Here is a 19,403-nt window from a genome sequence, read left to right as displayed (position 1 = left end):
ACATTAAAAAAAATTAAAAAACATAGTTCTTATACAGAAATTTAAAAAATAAAGTATTAAAAAACACTTAATCATAACTTTAAAATCATAGTCAAATTATAAAATTCAAATACTCTTAATTAAGCATTTCAAACTTCAAAATTCAAGGTTTATTTATAAATAAACAAAAATAAATAACTTAACCATTAAATTTAAATATGAAAATTTATTTAAATAAAAATCTAATATATATATATATATATATATATATATACATTTAAATCTTTGGCAACTAGAGTATTATTCTCCTAAATTGTTGACACTATTTTTTTCCATTTCAAAATTATTTATGTGTTTAAATTCGTAAATTGATAAATAGTTTAAAATTCTTTGTGTAAAACATTACAAGAGATTCTAAATGTTTTTGAATAAAATGATGTGAATCATATTAAAATTTTGAAATTAGTATTTCGGGAAAAAAATACCAATTGATATATTTATATAACATAAGATATTATATCTTTTTTGGACAGATTTTTTGTGAAAGTTTCAATTTTTAGTATTTTATTTTTTGTAATGAATCTATGGCTTGAATATTGTAACTTGTTTAATAGAGTTAACTTTTTTTTTATTTTTTTATTTTTTTACATTAAATTAAATTAAATTTTAAAAATAATGAGCGATTTTTTTTTTTATACAATTCAAAAATAAATCAAACATGTTGTAAGGTTGTTCAATGAAGACAATAAAAAAAAAAACTTTATTGAATAAGCTTTTAAAATATAATGATTGTTTGTAAATTAGTTTATAAAATTAAAAAATTAAAATTATGTTATAAATAATAAAGTGTTTTCTAAAGAATAATGAAATCTATTAGACATTGACTTTTTGGGTTTTATAGTTGAAAGAATAAAACTTTATGTATCTTGTTATAAATCCAGAAGATGATTTCGTTTTTTTTTTAATATTACGTTTTGTTAATTATATGTAATTTTAATTTTTTTAGTGTTATCAAATAATCCAAATTAAAGATAAAAAATTAAAAATCAACTTAAAAGTAATAAGAATAAAACTAGCTAAATTTTGTAGAAAAAGTAGCTTTAGTATATTTGGAATAATTACAATATTAGTGTTCTATTTCGTAGGTCCTTAATACATAAAATTATAGCATCTTAATTAGTAAGAAAATGTTTTAAAAATATAATTTAAAAAAAGTATGCTGTTAGAATACATGTTTCTACAAATTATATTGATAAAAAATTATATTTACATATAGTTTTTTGAAATGACCAAAATAACCAATCAAAATTAAAACCATTTTAATTTAAACCTCTTTCATATAAACATTTCATATGTTTACGAAATATCAGACTTAATTTCAAATTTTATCTTCCTTCTATTTGGAATTTAATTTCAAAATTTCTCATAAATTATACAGGCTATGTTATAAAACCATCATCAATTTTTTTTTTCATATTGCATAGTTCTCAAAACGTTTTCACGACTTCAAACCAAAAATAGAGTCCAGTTTGAAGACATTATATACAATTCGAATAAAATTTGCAATAGAAAAAAATAAAAACTATAATACATCTCTAATCGTAACTTGAAATTTCTACTATATGAATGATAAAACAATATAAAAAAAAAATATAACAGGATACAAGGTTCCCTAAAATATTTCATTTGTTCAAAATTTTATTCAAGAACATTCATGTTGGCACTATTTTTGAGATACAAATTTTGAAATTGGATAAATTAGAATAAAAATTGTTAATAAAGAATATGAATCATAAGAAAAAATGGTTCTTATAATTAAAAGAATGAAATTGTATAGATTTTATTATATTAGTAAAGGTAGAAATTATTAATTTTTAGAAACTAACCTACATCTATGTTTTTTTTTTTGTAAGAACCTCAAATTAGCCAAGAAATTATATATACACTTGAATTTTAATGGCTTTTAATTTTAATTTTAATTTTAATTTTACTGTTTTTTAATGTTTCTAGTTTTTTGCTTATTCATTGTGTTTGTTAAGTCATTGATCTGATCTTTAAATCAAGATAAATTTACTTTAATGACACATTATTATTCAACATACTTAGATGTCGACATGGTCCATATACTTTTTTTTAATACCTTAACCATAAGATTCTGTTTAACATTAAATGAATCTGAAGACTTGGTTAATCAAAATGTTTACATTTCTTAGTAATGATATGTTGATATAAAAATACAATAATTAAACATCATATTGGAATCTCATAAAAATTATAGTTATTATAAATTAGGTTAATTTTACTTTCAGAAGTATAATGTGATGGAAATCAATAATTGAATTCAATATCAACACTAGCGGCCAAGCCACTGTGGGGGGGGGGGGGGGAGAAGGGGGGAGACGGATGGATGAATAGAGTTTTGGATGAATGGGCTTAGAGTTGAACTGACGTCATTTATTTCCAGTGTCTCTCTGTCTCCATCTCTCTCCCCGTTCTCTCCTAACACTGTAGGAATAGCTCAATTGAAGCATTCTCATTGTTGAACGTTCTGCTGCTCTTCTGCTTCTTCTTCGCAGCCATGAAGTATCGGTTTGGGAGTACTGTAGCCTTCCATTACTCCCTCATTCGACGTCATTCCGTCCATTCGGCCCACATTCGCTTCTCACTCTCCGGTATAGTTTTAATGCTTTATATTTGATATTTCTTTTTCCCTCTTCTTGCTATGAGGAGCGGATTAAACCAACGATGTTTGTTGCTTTTGCCAGCCTATCGCTCCTTCTTGCACAATTGATCGCTGAAGCCTCAGGAAGGACGTGGCAAAATTGATGAGAGTAAGGACCATGCGAAGTAGGCGTTGATGCGTGTTGTTGCGCTTGCCGCTGCGTCAGTTCCAAGAAACTTTCATGGTCCTCTGTACTTGTTACGTACTGTCAATTGAGTAATGTTGTAGTTAGCACGCCTAAGAGTCGGGCTCACGTGAAACGTGTGCCCGTGTGATGCATAATGAGGCTGTTTACCAGGCAATAGAAGCATTGGATGATGTTTTGCGACAGTTAAAAAAAAAAAAAAAAAAATGTTATAACCTGTCTGCGTTGTTTATACTTGGAATTGTAGGAACTCCCGGTTATTGGCTTGTATTTGTGCGCATAGCTGAATTAGAATATATCACTGGTTCCACGGTGTCAATGACGACAAGTTCTCTCTTCTCGTGATAATAAGCTGCAATGATGTCTGCTTTGATTCAAATGCAACACTCACAGGTCATAGCTTAGCGCGGACATGAGTGTTGCATATCAATCACAGCAGATGTGCAGTTTGCATATACGTGCTAAAGCATGAGTGTCATTGACTGGTCATGCAAACAGACACATCTGTGTAAAGAATTCCGGGTCTGAGATATGATTTAGAGGAGAATAGGTACGAGGTCTTCTAGAGACCGATGTTCTTACCGGAGAATTGTCGGTATCTTCAATGCGTATTAGTGCCCCAGGTGATGCAGCGGTGCTCAGCTGTCTGATACACCGTTGATTTACTCCCTTCCACCCAGAGGGTGATGCTGCAAGATCGTATTGAAGTTTCTACACGTAGCAATTGGTTGAGGCGGCCACTGAAGTAGCGAAACGCCTACGGTAGTTGTGCGAAGCGATGGGTCTGAGGTATGGAAGTATTGGTGGATGACGGGATACTGGCTGGTGATGCTTTCAAAGAGCGTTCCTTCATGCAGGTATCTGGTAACCATATGTTGCACGAATACTTTGATCGATTAGTCGATATACTAAGATGTATAATATCGAGTTTCTGAACTTTTTCTGTGAGTGAACTGGTTACCGACACAAATCCACCGTGGTACCAAAATTGGCCTTCATCTTTGTGTGTTCGAATTTCCACGACAAATTTTCACCTGGATTCAAAAACCAGTTCAGGAAACTGATTCATTATCTAGTCTTTTCACTGATGTAAAGGAAACAAACAGCAACACCGCCTTCAGGATATAAGCTGTCTTTAGCAGTCACAAACTTGAAAAATTTCAATTACATTGAAGATCAGATTGATTTATAGGAGCAATCGTTTCATTACTGTTGCACCAATGCAGGTAAGACTGGTATAAGTGCTCGTGATACAGGTGTCAAAATGATAGACTGAGGCTTTCCAGTGTTAATCGAAGGTGAAGGCTGCTTGTGAAGGTGGCTAGACTGTTTCATAACAGCTCTCAATGTGCAGATATGTCTGACATGATTCTGCTAACGTGGATAATAAATGTAGATTACAAGCGACTCAGGTTTCTTTCGGGTGGTCCGGTTTCAGTACACGCGGATTGTAGTTACTAGGCAATTACAAAATCTACAATATAGGCTCTCTAGTTCGATTATCTCTGGTCTTGTTGAACTGAGTTTCCAACCTCGAAAGAATTTACTAGGGTGCTCAAGTCGAGATTGAAGGATTATCATAAGCAGTCAAAAGTTGAAGAGATCTCGAAGATTTCACAGCGATGAAGCAGAGTACGAGCTCTGATAACCAAATTAAAAATAAGTCATTCATGGCAGCTGGAGGGGATCTGAATACATGCGGAATTATGAAAAAGGGTGGAGGCGCTCCCGACCTGCGGAAGCCTAGTGTGCTAATTGCTGGTATTACAGGTAACTGATTTTCAGGGCACAAATAAATCAAAAGCGGACGAAATTTGACAGAAAACCAATTGTTTCTAGCGAGAATTCTCCATTGTTGTATGTTGTCAACGCGCGTGATGTCCCGGGCGTCATCGTGAAATCAGACGACGTCAGCAGTTAATTCCTAGCTCTGAACCACAAATTGTAGCCCAATGAACGTCGGTAGCCCCTAAAGGAGATACTTCGGAAGCCTTTACTGCTGAACAATGATATTCGGCTTAAATTTTATTGTCATTCTGGGAATCTGTGCCGAATGTACTATCGCCGTTGAGATCTTACAGTTTCTAGAACTTTAATTGCACATTAGTCTGACACAATTGCAGTGACCTTCCTGTCTTAGTTGATACATTGCGAATGAAACGTCTGGTTGAACCTGGTCCCTCGACATTCTATTTTAGTGATCTGACATCTCGAAACTGAATCTTTACCTTACAATAATATTTTAAGAGGACTTATACGTAGACTTGAGAGGTGTAAGGGCAAAGCACGACGTACTTGATTAGTTAAACGATAAAGTGAGATTCATTAGGAATCATTGATAATATATTTCAGAAACATTTGCGTCCAGCGGGGAAAATACTTTCTATCGCATGCTAAGGTCTAGGTACGATCTTGTGACTAATTCCATGGCTAACTGTTAACTATGAACGACTGTGTAAACATTCTACAAACGCCACACTCAGATTCCTTCCTCGCTTCATTTCTAGAATTTCTAACGAGAGAGGATATCAACGGTAGAGCATCATCTGCGCAGTCACCAGGTCCAGCGAACTCTCTATCCAAGTTTTCTAAACTCAGTCTTGACTAGCCAGAGCATCACTTCCAATCGCAACACACGCGTTCTAGAGTCAGAGAGTCCAATTCTTTAAACCACGTTCCGTCAATGCTGCTGTCACGACCAATGCAGTCACAGCCAAACGCCAGGCCCATCTTGCCTGCAGCTCCAGTTTTCTCCATATCGAACCATTGTCGTCATCTTCCCTGATCTCTGCGGATCTCCATATCCTGCTTCGACTTCACTTAACAAAGCCTGATTGACGATCCCTAAGTCTTCCAGCGCTGGTCAATGAGTGATTGAGAACGATGCAGAAGACTTGGGTGCCGAGCTTCTGTGACAGACCACTGATTGGGCTGGTGGGCTCTTGTTATATGGGCTCATGCTGAATTGCAATTGTTGCAGTGCAATAACTAAGAGTGCATTTCTGTTTTATGAAGGTAGGACTATGGATGAGCAGATTGAAAGAATGGAATTTTTATGAAAATTAGTTTTTTCATAAATATTCAAACAGTGGTTGTTACTTGTGTTTATCATCATTTTAGTTAAAAGTTTTTGAAAAACATTCATAACATCTGTGACATTAATTTCTCTTTGTTTGTTTGTTTGTTTGTTTGTTTGTTTGTTTTTTTGACACAAATAGAGAGTAACTCTCTATTGCAAGTAAAATTAAGTTTCAGTATCCTGCCAGGTCCGGCCAGGCGTATTAGAGTTACTTATGGGTTACTATTTATGAATGAGTTAATCGGACCAGGAAGCTTTCTTTCTGGTCTATTGCGTTCCCACTTTGCTAGAGTCTGGTTTGTGCACCATTGCGTGCGGAAAAGCTTAATGAGTTATGCCGCTTGTTCCGGCTTGCGTTTGGCGCTCCTTTGCGTATTGAGCCACAAACTACTGCCATAGTTGACGAGTTTCAACCAAATTGTGTGAAGAACTTGTTCTAGCAACCACCATGATCCGTTAAATGCAGTATCATTCCTTTTGATCCACAAAACCCACATAATGAATTTCCGAAGCAGCATCCAAAATCCCTTCTATGTAGGTCCCTCGGAGATCGACTGTGGCTGTCCCCTCGTGTTGGGCTTGGCGCCAACTTTGTGAGAGCTTGCAGAGTGTGTTTCTGTGCCCCTTTACTGTGTATAGCTTGGTGTGAAATGAGATACAGAATGTTGTGGATCTTAAATCTGCTTTATAGATCGTCGTTGTTTGCCAACACACTATCGGTTGCTGGGAGTCCTCATTGTTGAAAAGACCAACCCACTCCCCCAAGCTAATGCAATTCTATTCCATACTTTTGAACCTTTTTTACTTTGGTGTTCTAGTATAGTGAAGAATTCTAAACTTGATTGGATGGGAACTATGCCAATTACCTTTTGTATATGGTTGCTACTTCATTAGATGTTTTTTAATAATATGTGCAGATTTGATTTGATTGGTGCCATTGCTTTGACAATCCATTTGCCTAAAAGGGCCACCATTGTATCCAAAGGGTTGATAAGATTATTTCCACCTTTGTTCCAAAGTTGACAACATTAAAGCCATGTTAGTTTGGTTTGAGTCCATTACATTCAACCTCCTCCCAAATAGTTGATTAAAGAAGCTTTGATCTTTGATATGACTTTCTTAATTCATCCTTAAATCAATATAAAGTAGAACATTCTAGAGAGTAGAATTGTATTAATAATTACTCATCTACCTATAATATTAATTAATCATAAGTTCTAATGTTCTAATTTTTTATTAATTTTTTGTTGTAGGAAGGAGTCAAAGTCTAAAGAGGACAAAGACGTATCAAATGGAACTCCTAATAATTTTTTCACTTTATTTTCTTTAGTACATGTGATGCCTAAAGTATTTGTCCATAGAGGCTAGTTTGGCATAGCATAGTCCTTTTAATATCTATTTGATTTGTTTAAATTCAATACTAGGCTTGAACCTAGATAAAATGCTTCAAGTGTATATATAGCATGGTATATGTTAGACTCTTCTCTCAACAAATTTAAAGATATATCATCCATATATTGAGCCATAATTTGTTGTTTGGAAACTAGAGGTAATTGAATTCTTTTTTATCAATCCCAAGCTTGCTTCCTTCATGATCATTATATAAAAGACTTCTAATACCATAAGAAATAGATAAGGAACTAGCAGACAACCATGTCTCACTCTTTTCTCTATTGAAAAAGGTTTTAAGAAGGATCTATTAATCTTCACACATGCTTTAGTTAGTTAAAGAAGTAGCTTGATTGTGTGATTAAAATCCCTAGATAATTCCATATCCTCCATTGTAGAAAATAAAAATTTCTACTCTACCATGTCATAAACTTTTGAGAAATCTAATTTAAAAAAATGAATGGTTATTTTATCTTCTTCGTCCATGTTTATCATATTATAAAATGAATGGTTATTTTATGTATCAATAATATGTTGTTTAAAATAAATTGATTTGACAAGAAAGCTGATTGATTTAAGTTGATAATATTCATAAATATAGATTGAAGCCTAAGTTACAAGGCCATTGTATAGATCTTGTATCTTACATCAAACAAGATCATTGGTCTCTAATTTTAGAAGTCATGTTTTGTTTTTTTTTGTAGATTAGTGCTATAAGCCCTTAGATTAATTTTGGAGGGAGGTGGCTTTTGCATATACTATCTTACATCATGGCAAAATAATCTAGCCTCATAACATCTCAAAAGATTAAATAAAATTCTAAAATAAATTTTCCAGGCCAAAAAAAATTATCTTTTCTCATTTTTTTTTAGTACTTTAGAGAGTTCAACTAGAGTAAGAGGCCTCTTCAAATTTTGTTTTTTCTTGAGGCTTAGCTTATCAATGACCTCTTGATTAGCTTGATTTGTTGCTTCTTATGAGGTTGTTGTAGGAGCGCAAACTCAATATAATCAACTATAAATTTTTTTGACAAATATAAGCCATAGTCTTCAAATGATTCTGGAGTTGGCTACCTTCATTCTTTAATTTTGTAATATAGGCCATAGTTTGCCTTTCCATATGGGCCTTGAAAAAATCATGGGAGCATTTATCTAAAGCCTTTATGTATTTAATTTTGGATTGGAATTTTTATCTTGTAATCTTCTATTGTCTTAGTTGTTGGAGACAATTGGTGCATGTTATAAGGCGAATTTAGTAGGCAACATCTCTAAGGCAGACTTGTAGGTTAGAGTTGCTACAGAGAACTTCTTTTATAAAATTTCTTCCTTACAATTACAAGCTGCAGCTTGATTTATACAAAATATTTTATAATAGAAAACACAATGCCATAATTTTTCATAGAAAAACTGTGTTGGATGAGACAGCCATATCTTCCTGATCTAAGACTAGACTTCAATGTTGTCAAAGAACTAAGAGCTCATCATATATAGAAAACTTCTCTTCGCCTTTGGATGCAATAAAATTTATCCTTAAATTATAAGATAATTAGAATATAAGCTATTCTCAAATATAATATATTTTGAATTGACAATAATATTCTCGAAGGAACCAAAGATGTATATATAGTGTAATTGTGCTAATATGTAAGATCCATCTCATTGCATATTGTTCCAACTAAATCTTAATATGTAGAAGGCAAAGAATACATCTTTGACTTATATATATATATATATATATATATTATGAAGGCACTGAATAGTTATTGTTTCAATTTCAATATGATTGCCCCTTAAACATTTGATCTATTATATTTTAGTTCCCCATCAATATCTATTTGCAATCTACTATTAGATTTCTTAGCAATTCTTCTCAAAGATCATTCTTCTATCATGTGCTATGTGGTCCATACATATTTTAAATAGAAATGTCTTCCTTGACTACTCTTCTAAGATAGATCCATTGAGCTCTTCAAAACTAGGAGTAGCCAATAGATTTAATAAGCTATAATATGTGGAGAGAAATCCACATACCAATCCTTCTACTACCTACTCTTTCTCATAAGTTATATGGTTGTAAGTTGTAGCACTTTTTGTTGAAGAAACCTGCTTCAAGCCAAAATTTGAGTTTAACAGCCACAAGTCTCAATCCTCTTAATTCATGCTCTTGAATATAGATAACATCTATTTTGAATATAAATATTTTGAGATAATTTTGAACTATGTCTACTTTGGTAGAGTTGTTTAGATTCTGCATATTTTAAATTAATATTGATAATTGCATAAACTAGTATGGAGAGAAAAGTTTTTGAACTTCAAAGTTACTATTCTTAATTTGTAGAAGAAAGCTTCCTATTTTCCTTTGTTTTATGAGGTAAAAGGATTGGTGGCATCTCAAAGAACGGAGATGTTGACTTCTTCTTACAATCATTTTGGTTGATAGTTTAACTCAGATTGAGATATTTAGTAGCTCACTTATTAATCTTTAGTCATATAACCATTCTATAAACGAAGGTGTTTACTAGTTGGTGATATCTCTATTTGTCCTCTATTGAGTTCTACTACTGGTAACAATGGATTATAATATATCCTCTGATCTTCGTTCACTCACTTAGATGTATATTGGCCTTGATATTACTATCATATCTAAGAGATGGTTGTTGTGGGATTCCAAAAAAATAGCCATAAAAATATTATCTTGATTCAAATTAAAATCTAAACAAGTAGATTTGAAACTAAATATTGTCCTTTGGAGAATTTGCAATAGAATCTTCTTTCAAGATTCAAATGGATTTTCTCTTCTTACTGCTTCAAACTCTGAATTATTTTTTGCGCAATCCATCTACATTGAGAGAGGCAAAGGTCCTATGAGTTGTTCTTTATTTATCTCCAGATGAGATATCTCATTAGTAGAGTTTGTTTTGTCTTGTAGCCGATTGTGGTTTTTCAAGGCCTACTCAAATTTAATTTGACTTGATGGATTTAATGCGAGGTCTCCCATGACTTGGCTTGATTTTATTGTCAAAGTTAGTTTTGAATTAGGTGCTTGAGCTTCCATCGCTTGTCATACTCTAGCTTCTATTTCTTTGTAGGTGAGGTTATGCCTCCTCTTAGTCTATTCATTTTGAGCATTATTAAATTTGTTAATGTTAGAGAATTTGCTTGTATTGAAAGAGGATTTCCATCCTCTAGCTTTTTCCTAGCTTTGCCATGTTGTCTATTCTAGGCTTCCCTAGTATGGATCTTCTTAATTTATTCTATCTCTTTGGCCTTTGTTTGAGTTTTTTTTGCCCACCTCTTCTTCTAGAGTTATTTGGACTAGGAGTGGAGTTAGAATTCAGGATCTCCAAAGATAGAACTGCCATCTTACTTGGAGGTAAAGGAAGAGAAGATTCTACCTCCCTTTAATTAAAGAGATTACCGTTGGTCTTAGCAATGAAATTCTGTCTTTGACATAGATAATTTGGAGATGCAATTGTTTGGTTTCACCCTCCAGTCTACTCTAATCTTTGCTCTAGATGGATTTTCAGGCAATCTCTTATTAGATAGGTGGTAGACATGCAAAATTGACATCATGTTAGAAGATTACTATAGTCTACTTGGGTGTGGGTTATGCTATTAATTATTAAGTTGAAAGCTTCAATTGTTAGATTATATGGACTACCATTATTGTATTACATGTAATCTTGCTTGAAAATGCACCAAGCACCTAACTTTGGAAGGTAAGTAGAAATGCAACAACAAAATCTTGTCAAGTCTAATAGAGCCTTAAATAAACTTTAAATAATCTTTAACAATTCTAACAAAATTTTTACCAATTCAAAAGAAATTTAAAAGAAGTTACAAAAGAAATATAAAGAAGTCATAATTAATTTTTTTTAAAAAAATCCTAAAGAAATACAAAAATAAAACCTTAAAGAAATAATACTAATCTTAAAAAAATATTATAAATAGAAAATTTTAAAGAAATAATAGAAATCCTTTTAAATAACAAAAATAGAACTATTAAATAAATCCTAAATAAATTGAAATCAAATCTTAATAAATCCTAATCAAATCCTAGATCAAACCTTAATGAAATCCTAATAAAATCCTAAGTCCTAATCAAATTCTACATTAAATCCTAATGAAATTCTAAATCCTAATCCTACACCAAATCCTAATCAAATTCCAAAAACATCCTAAGTAAATCTTAATCAATTACTATTGTTATTTGAAACCTCAATAAATATTAACTAAACCATTAACTTCACCTGTCACTAAAAAAGCGTCTTGATCAGCTCTAGCTCCATGCAATCATCCTTGTGCATCTTTTCTATCTTCCTTCCTGTCTCTAAACTGGTAGGTACCACTGGAGCATGGATCAGCCTAGTCTTGAGTATTTTTATGTACGAGGCCATGACAAATCTTGATTGTGTAGGATCACGTCGGGTCGCTTGTGGGGCTAGTGAAAATATAAATATATATATATATATATGAACCACTCCAATGCGACGACAGTAATTCTCCACAACTATTCAAATTTACGGAACTGGAGTTTAAAAGACATCTTGAAGAACATAGAAATAGTGCAAGTGTTCAAAAGTACAGCCTTCAAGGTTGTAAGTTAAGCATCCCCCCGCATTTTCAGGGGCATGCAACCAAACAAACACAGCTACGTAGCTACGGCAGTTGCCTAATTTGTGGGGGATTTCCAAATGTAGCCCTCACTTCGCACATATCCTGTCTGTGCATTTAACTCATCAGCTTCACGCGGTCCTCGAGACCCTTGCTTGTATGGTAGCAGTGGAATCTTTCCAGCATCGATGCGATGCAAGAGAGGTGTAAATATCTCCCAGGCAACCTGCGTAGTCACAACATTTAAGCGTTTGTATCAACAGCAGATACAAACATACAACTTTGAACAATAAGACGAATGACGGATGTGATTTTCTAAGGCAATGAAGATTCAAGTAGCTAACGATTGTGTTCAAAACCTGCAGAACTTAGGGTAATCGGAAATTCCAAATAAAAAAGTCGAGCTCGAGTCATATATCTGGGTTCAGGTCCCAACTTACCCGCAACTCATCTCTTCGCACAAAATGCTGTTGATCCCCACGAATACTGCATTTGATCAAACACGAGAAGGCTTCAACAATATGTGACTGATAACTGTTTACCCAACGTGGTCATTGAACTGAACGATCCCGTATTTTATCCTTGACAGTAAGCAGCCTCTAGAAAAATATGCGAAATGCAGCAAGAGTAAACAACTGGTAACTCTACAATTGATGAAATAGAAGTGGTGGCATTTACGTATCAAGAATTAGACGCTCGTAAGCCTCTGGTATGACAACTTCTTCATAGCGTTGATTGTACGACATGTCTAGCTCACTCTGTATGGCCTTCATGTCCAAGCCAGGTTCCTTCACCTGTCACCAGAAAAGCGTCTTTCGTTATTTTGCTGGCGCTCATCATTTTCTAGTGTGATGAGGTAAACATTGTGCCGTCACGATAGTTTCTCAACAACCATCTTTTTGTCTTGCTGTGTTGAACGTTGTAACAAAGGAACTGTGCAATCATAAGACTCGCCCTGAGCACTCAATGAAACAGTGAGGGAACATTTAAAAACCGTTAGTTTCATGTACATCGCCTCCTTTGGTTGCAGACGCATTACGAACTCATTTCGGCCTAGCTTCTTGCCTGAACACAACTGACAGTTGTCTATCCATTAGTAACAGCACCCTGACTCTCTGATTATGAACAAGAGAATATGCCAAACTTTGAGGATTGATATCATTAAATTAGTATTTCGCTCACTTGCTTTAAGAAACAATAATTCCCCAGCAAAAACAGAGATAAAACATCATACAATTAAAGATGTCACCAGGAGTGTCCCTAAACTGCACACGTATTTCGACTTTTTTAGCATCCAACGCCTTCCCAGCTTTCACGATGAAAGGTACGCCTACAACAACCAGAAAAAACCTCACGTCAAAACAACGTGAAGGAGAATTCAATTCGATGAATGCTACCTCAGATGAAATTTCACAGAACGAAAAATGAAGAGCTACAAGATAGTCGCTGATTTGCCAAATCATGCATACCATCCCAGCGTTCGTTGTTGATACGAAGAGCAAGAGATGCAAAAGTAGGAGTATTGGAACTCTTTGCAACAGTAGGATCATCTGTATAACCTTCATACTGTCCAATCACCACCTGTTCCTCATTGATGGGTTCAACACATTGTAGAACCTGCTCATTATAGAACAGAACAGGAAGACAGGTCAGGATAATCTTTCTTATATAGATTAGAAAAGCTCTAGTTGTAACCTATACTTGATGCGGTTTTCATTTCATACAACAATTTGGCAAGCCTAAAGGTGTATATAGCACTTGCTAGAGAAGGTAAATTGAAATCCATATTCACAGGGACTGTAACCGCACCTTGACTTTCTCATCCCGAATGTGCTCCGGACTTAGTGAAACTGGTTTCTCCATGGCCACCAAGCACAGCACCTGCCTCATAAAACACTCCACTTAGCTGCCTTGTGGAATCTGTAACGGGTTCTGGTTTGCGTAGATATGTCTGGGTGGATTTGTTAAGGACCAAATTATAATCAAGTTGGTTTCCAAAGGTCACAATTTACAATCTGACATCAAGACAAAATAATGCGGAAGAAAATTTTGAGAAAAGCAGGAGACCTCAGTTACTAATTTGGGGTCTATGACTTTAAATGAACTTAGGCTTTCATTGAGACTTGCATTGTAATATTTAAAGTGGTCCATAGCGATCAGCCTCGTCATGTTTGTATACAAACCTGTACAAGATGATTCTGAATGATGTCCCGGATAATTCTGCAGCGAAACAAGTGGTAACTTGCACTTTCAAGAATACGACAGAAAAATTGTTGCAATGCTCAAGGATATACAATCATGAGTAACCTACAAAATTTCACTGTTACACATCTCCAGATGCACAACTGCTACTACGCAAGCTTGCAGCTTGAAGCGACTGTGAAGCAGAAGCAAGTTTAAAATATTTTAATTCTCTCCACTGATTTCCTCTGCGTGCAACTGGTGTGTTAACGTGTGTGTATATAAGCAATGACCGGGAAATCTTAGTGACCTACCCGTATTCGTCGAAGTAGCCGCCTCGTCCTTCAGTTCCAAAGTCCTCCTTGAAAACAATCTGCAAGATGAAACTAGAAAATAATCAGAGGGTAACCACATCCGAACACCTTCTCAAACTATGAAATAGAGATGTATAGACTGCATTGATCTATTTTAACGTGTTTTTGAACAAAGAGATAGCTCTTACCGGAAAATAACTTTGAGAAAGAAGACCACGGAACTGAGAAAAACCCACTCAAGATCGCAGAATTTTTTTTTTATCTCTTGGAATCATGTACTAAAAACTACCTTCCCACCCCTAATTCTGGCAACCTCACCAAACACAGAACCTCACTTAATCCCGCAAGTCTTCTGACTAGAGAATCATAACATACCTGGACATGGGCAATATTGTCCCGATTCCAGATAGGCTGAAAGAATCGGTTGGCGAATCTCATAATCAACTGCGCAACAATTTCCAGTGCAGTCAGATTAAAGAAGAGATTTCAAAATGAGCTGAGATCTAGTGATCACAAGTTATGACTTGATTCATAGCAGAACAGACTGCCACGGACTTCAGCATATTTCATACAGACAAAACAAAAAATCCTGACCTGGTACTTACCAAATTTTGTACCATCTCCTTCCCCAAATAGTGATCAATACGGTAGAGCTGCTCTTCTGTAAAGAGAGCTCCTAGCTCAGAGCTCAAAGCTTCTGACGACTCTAAATCCTTACCAAAAGGTTTTTCCACTATGACTCTTGTCCATCCTCCTGTTGAGGAAATAGCAGTGACACATTCAGCTCAACCCAGAAGTTTTTATCGAAGTTGGGATGATTGCAATATCAGAAAAGTGCCGTGAGGATGAAGATAAAAGAGCGTAAATACACTTGAGGTATGAATGATACGAAAGCTTACTTGGATTCATGCAGTGTTTCCGGACCTTTTCGCTCACCTCCGGATAGACGGAAGGAGGCAAAGCGAAGTAGTAAAGTCTGTGTGTGGAAGAATCTTTATCATCCTTCTCTAGTTCAAAACGTGACACCTCCTCGTTCATTCTGATATAACCTTCATCAGTATCGTATGCTCCTTGCATGTACGTAACCTGCACAATTGTCGACCAATAAGTGTGAATTGACGAATTTCCAGCACAATCATGCTAGATCTATGAGGTGATTTGATGTGACTTGGCTTTTTCGGTAATAGTGACTTTAAAATGAAAATCGAAATACAGATACAAAATAAATAAATAAATAAATAAATTGCCCCTATGAAGAAATCATTGGCCATACGAGAAGCCCGTCAGCAGAAATATTCGTGCCAGAAACCAAAGAGCTTTGACAATTTCAAAACGCGAATGAAATCCGGAACATGAATACCTTGCTCAGAAACTGGTGAATGACGTCCTCAGATTTCTTGGTTGGATCTTGCCTATCTGCTTTCAAGTACCTAAACTACAAAAAATGCGCACGATTAAGAATGACAGAGTCAAAGCTACTGTCGAATTAAAACTTAATGACTTAGTTCTTTCCATAGTCAACTTCAAGTCGAATCTAGATGAGTGAAATAAAAAAATTAACGCTGAATCTTAACATCATGAAACTCAGACTCAATTTGGACGAAAGGTCACTGCATGCGAATTAGAGCAGATCCTCTCGAGTGCCTCACAGTGGTCAGCTGGACAGCCAGAATTTTGACAATCCATAAACCCTGATAACTGGCTTGATTCATTTAAATCACACAGTCTGCCAGGAAAATGAGCGAAACCAAGCACTTACATTTCAAAATTTCGACGTCGACAACAGAGCCAATAGACGTTGAACTTGACGAAGTACAATAGAAATGAGGAACACAGTGCAACTAGATTTATGCAAGATTGGAGGTAAAATGATTCGTTACAATAGAACAACGTACCCTCGAATTGTCGTGTGCAGCTCCTCGGTAGTCATTTTAGACCTCGAATACCCAATAATTTTCAATTCGTCCGGCAAGAAGCCCTGTTGTATGTTAGCAAGTCCCACAATGTAACAAATTGGGAAGAAAGAGTAGCAAAAGCAAGCGAAATCGCAATAATCTTAAGCAGTTGATATCCTATTAAGACAGTGTAATTCGAACTTCAAACATCTTGGGAATTAATATCACATATAAGACAATGAAACTTCTTCGAAGACACTTAGTTTCATTACAAGACACAAAGCTCGTCGTAAACACCGAGAGTCTGAGACCACGTCAACCTCCAAACGAGAGGTGATTAAGATACACACGAAAGTCGGGTGAGTAACATTGTACCTGCGTGTAAAGGTTGAAAATGGCTGGAAAAGTCTTCTTCTTCGCAAGATCTCCAGATGCACCCAGCACGACAATAGAGAGGTACCCAGTAATCACACTTGTTACTTGCCGTGGCTGGTCTGACTCAAGGTTTTTCTGAAGGGCTGGAGGGGCCATCACTGCAGTAGTTCCCATTCTGAAAGATGGCCTAGCCAATCAGTGCTTTCTCAGACGATGTTGAACACCAGTTCGTCGTTTGTTGATCAAACCCAGGCCAGAACCTTCACAACTATCCCAGAACTTACGGCATTTTGAAATGAAAATAAACCATATCAGTACGTAAATATATCACTTGGTGATTTGCAGACCCCACAAAGTATGCTTAAGTAGCTGGAGAGCCACAGATTCTCTCATCAGCACATGTCTACTGCATCCACACAAGGTTATAGGTCGAACTTCGAGTAGCAATGAGCGGCTACTAGAGAGAAAATCCTAATATTAAGTCTCTTTTTTCAACTGATGCAATTACTAGTTCAGGTACAATATGAAATTTAGTCTATTCTACATTAACAACAATTCCTTACTTCTGGAAATAAACTTCTTAATGAATAGACTGTAGAAGGTGCTTGAAAAGAGAGCTTCAATTGTGCATCGCAGTGTTAATATTTGATTACCCTACGAATTTGATAAATGAGCTAGGATTGAGATTGTCTATGCTATCCTCAATGTACAGTACTCTACCTTGGGCGGATCTCGTAAGCTCGAACTACTTGATTCTAATAGAGGATCAAAGCTTCTATAACGCAGGAGAATGCAAGCTCGTTAATGGTCAGATTCACATTCCCAGTGTCAACCCGTTCGCAGGAAGAAAATCAATACCATCTATAGGATCTATTCAAATTTCATTTTGAAATCCAGCACCGGTCCAATTGTTTATCTAGAGACATTGCTCAGACAACGTGCCAAGTAGAGCTGAGCTTTAGTGGACAATAAGAAGAGGACTCGAGATTGTTCTGTGAGAATGGAACTCTGCCAAATCACTAATCTACATGCTCTTCGTCTGTAACGCAATTTAGCACTTACAGCCCGAATCAAAGGCCTCGATACGGTCAAGAGGCATGACCACAAACAACAGAAGCAGTGTACCTCTCCGCATTCCAAAGAATATCCCGAATAAGCAGACTCCTGGAAAGAGAAACAGGAGACAGAAGACCTAAGCAGGATACCCGAGACAGGTACCTCATTGAGTTCTAGCCTCAAGCCAATTCGAACCACACCCATTGAAACTGCCATTGCAATTAAGCTCACCGGCTAACTGAACCATTACGAGCCCAAAGCCTCTGAACCGCGTGCTTGATCAATCTAATGCATACGACATCGATGAAGTTGCACGTCACGAAGGTGCACGTCACGAAGGTGCACATCCTCAATCACCCATTGTTATTAAACCGGCACATGATCTAAAGTACCAAAGATCGAATTTTGGATTACAAATAACGTCGACCGGCTGAACTAGAACATGGAAGGGGGGAGGTGGGTCAATCCACATCCAGTACTTGCAACACCTAACATCAACCACACGGGGGAGCAGCCCCATCTCACCAAACGGAATGAAATCCACACACACTGGTCCCTCGCATATCCACTCGCTCGCAGAGGAACTCAGGCACAGAAAACTCTCACTTCAACATAATCGTCAACGACTCGCCTAATTCTAGTTCTTAACGAGCAAAAGACGCGACAATTCGGAGACGAATACCTCAGTGTTGTGCACCGAATGAGGAGAACCCAAGAAGATCACAGGGCACAAGAAGTGCTCGACCTCTTATACTATCCCGTGCTTTCGCTACAGCTGGGTCCTGGTCACAATACGAGAACCACCACAGTGAAGCTCACAACTCTAAAAGCCAAAACATAATCCCGGTTCAAGTGGCACAAATCTCTGTGTTAAGCAAGATTGGATTGTCTTGATTTCACGCCCAATGACCCGTAGAGTTGGAGGCCAGAAGTGTCAGGTCTCCGGTGACCACTTTCGGCCTGGATCGACAACATGAAACTCACGACGCTACCACTAAAACCCGTCGCCGCGGGGTACGAAGACTCTTCCAGCACCACGGGCACTGCATGTTCTTCTCCCTCCAGCCCCACTTCGGACAAAACCCATCACATTATCGGATGAGGAACCACTAGCTTTGTCCCGTGTGACTTGGTGTTCTTAATCCCGGAGTCTGAGCGAAGGGCTCCGATCTGTCCAGAAACACATAGGCGTGCGATGCATGGGAGCTGCCTTCAGGCCCAACTACAAACCAATAGTGATGATCAGATGCTGACTTCAAAGTCTAATGATGGTCCGGGCTCTTATTGAGAATTGAACCAGCTCCTTGTGCGTGCATTTGCGTTGTCGTGAGCGAAGCCATTATTTTTGGTCGGCGCGTGAGAGTCGAATGCCATGATTCTTCTCTGACGCTGCGCCGATAAGCATTCTGCATCGCTGGGGGTCGATTGCCTGTGCCGCAACGAACTGGTCATCCAATACTTCCAATCCACAAAAGCTTCCCAATTTTATGTGTATTCTATGTTTCGAAATCCTACACTGAGAGTTGTACGATTTTCTGTATTGTGTTGAAACATCAGACACCTGATTTTGTCACTATTTTCCTTTTCGTTGAATATCTACACCGAAGAAACTCAGTGCTTGCCAGTGTGGAAGTTCATGTTTACAAATCATGATT

The 19,403-nt window shown here is 36.4% G+C and overlaps 1 protein-coding gene and 1 long non-coding RNA gene across 3 annotated transcripts; one reads left to right on the top strand and one right to left on the bottom strand.

Annotated features, from left to right (window-relative positions):
- Positions 1-2,388: 2,388 nt before the first annotated feature.
- Positions 2,389-2,801, top strand: LOC149986371 (uncharacterized). Its single transcript, XR_016500707.1, has 2 exons — positions 2,389-2,651; positions 2,745-2,801. It is a non-coding gene; the product is annotated as an uncharacterized LOC149986371 (long non-coding RNA).
- A 9,012-nt stretch (positions 2,802-11,813) lies between these two features.
- On the bottom strand, positions 11,814-19,053 carry LOC112276726 (glucose-6-phosphate 1-dehydrogenase 5, cytoplasmic). Of its 2 annotated transcripts, none has more exons than XM_024508344.3 (16): positions 18,431-19,053; positions 16,693-16,971; positions 16,318-16,400; positions 15,783-15,852; positions 15,322-15,508; positions 15,028-15,176; positions 14,798-14,866; positions 14,423-14,481; positions 14,111-14,147; positions 13,737-13,808; positions 13,397-13,544; positions 13,162-13,257; positions 12,922-12,992; positions 12,606-12,721; positions 12,368-12,413; positions 11,814-12,153 (listed from the first exon to the last, which is right to left on the bottom strand). In XM_024508344.3, exons 2-16 carry the CDS (start codon positions 16,864-16,866, stop codon positions 11,986-11,988), a joined length of 1,545 nt encoding a protein of 514 aa, XP_024364112.1. In that variant the 5' UTR covers positions 16,867-16,971; positions 18,431-19,053; the 3' UTR covers positions 11,814-11,985. The 2 variants fall into 2 exon arrangements, with proteins under 2 accessions (XP_024364112.1, XP_024364115.1); XM_024508347.3 differs by having other exon boundaries at positions 16,693-16,867; positions 18,431-18,847.
- Between the last annotated feature and the right edge of the window lie 350 nt (positions 19,054-19,403).

Source organism: Physcomitrium patens, chromosome 24, assembly GCF_059467195.1.
Source record: "Physcomitrium patens ecotype Gransden chromosome 24, ASM5946719v1, whole genome shotgun sequence".
Taxonomy (NCBI): Eukaryota; Viridiplantae; Streptophyta; class Bryopsida; order Funariales; family Funariaceae; genus Physcomitrium; species Physcomitrium patens.
Note: the sequence above shows the minus strand (reverse complement) of the source record. Positions and strands in the feature narration are given on the sequence as shown.

Bases quoted from the DNA above. Each gene is read 5' to 3' on its own strand.
- LOC112276726 (XM_024508344.3), bottom strand. From the start codon at position 16,866: ATGGGAACTACTGCAGTGATGGCCCCTCCAGCCCTTCAGAAAAACCTT. The intron at 16,401-16,692 runs GTACAATGTTAC...AACATACAACAG, and splicing joins TTTTCAACCTTTACACGCAG to GGCTTCTTGCCGGACGAATT. The intron at 14,148-14,422 runs GTAGGTCACTAA...GTTTCGCTGCAG, and splicing joins GGCTACTTCGACGAATACGG to AATTATCCGGGACATCATTC.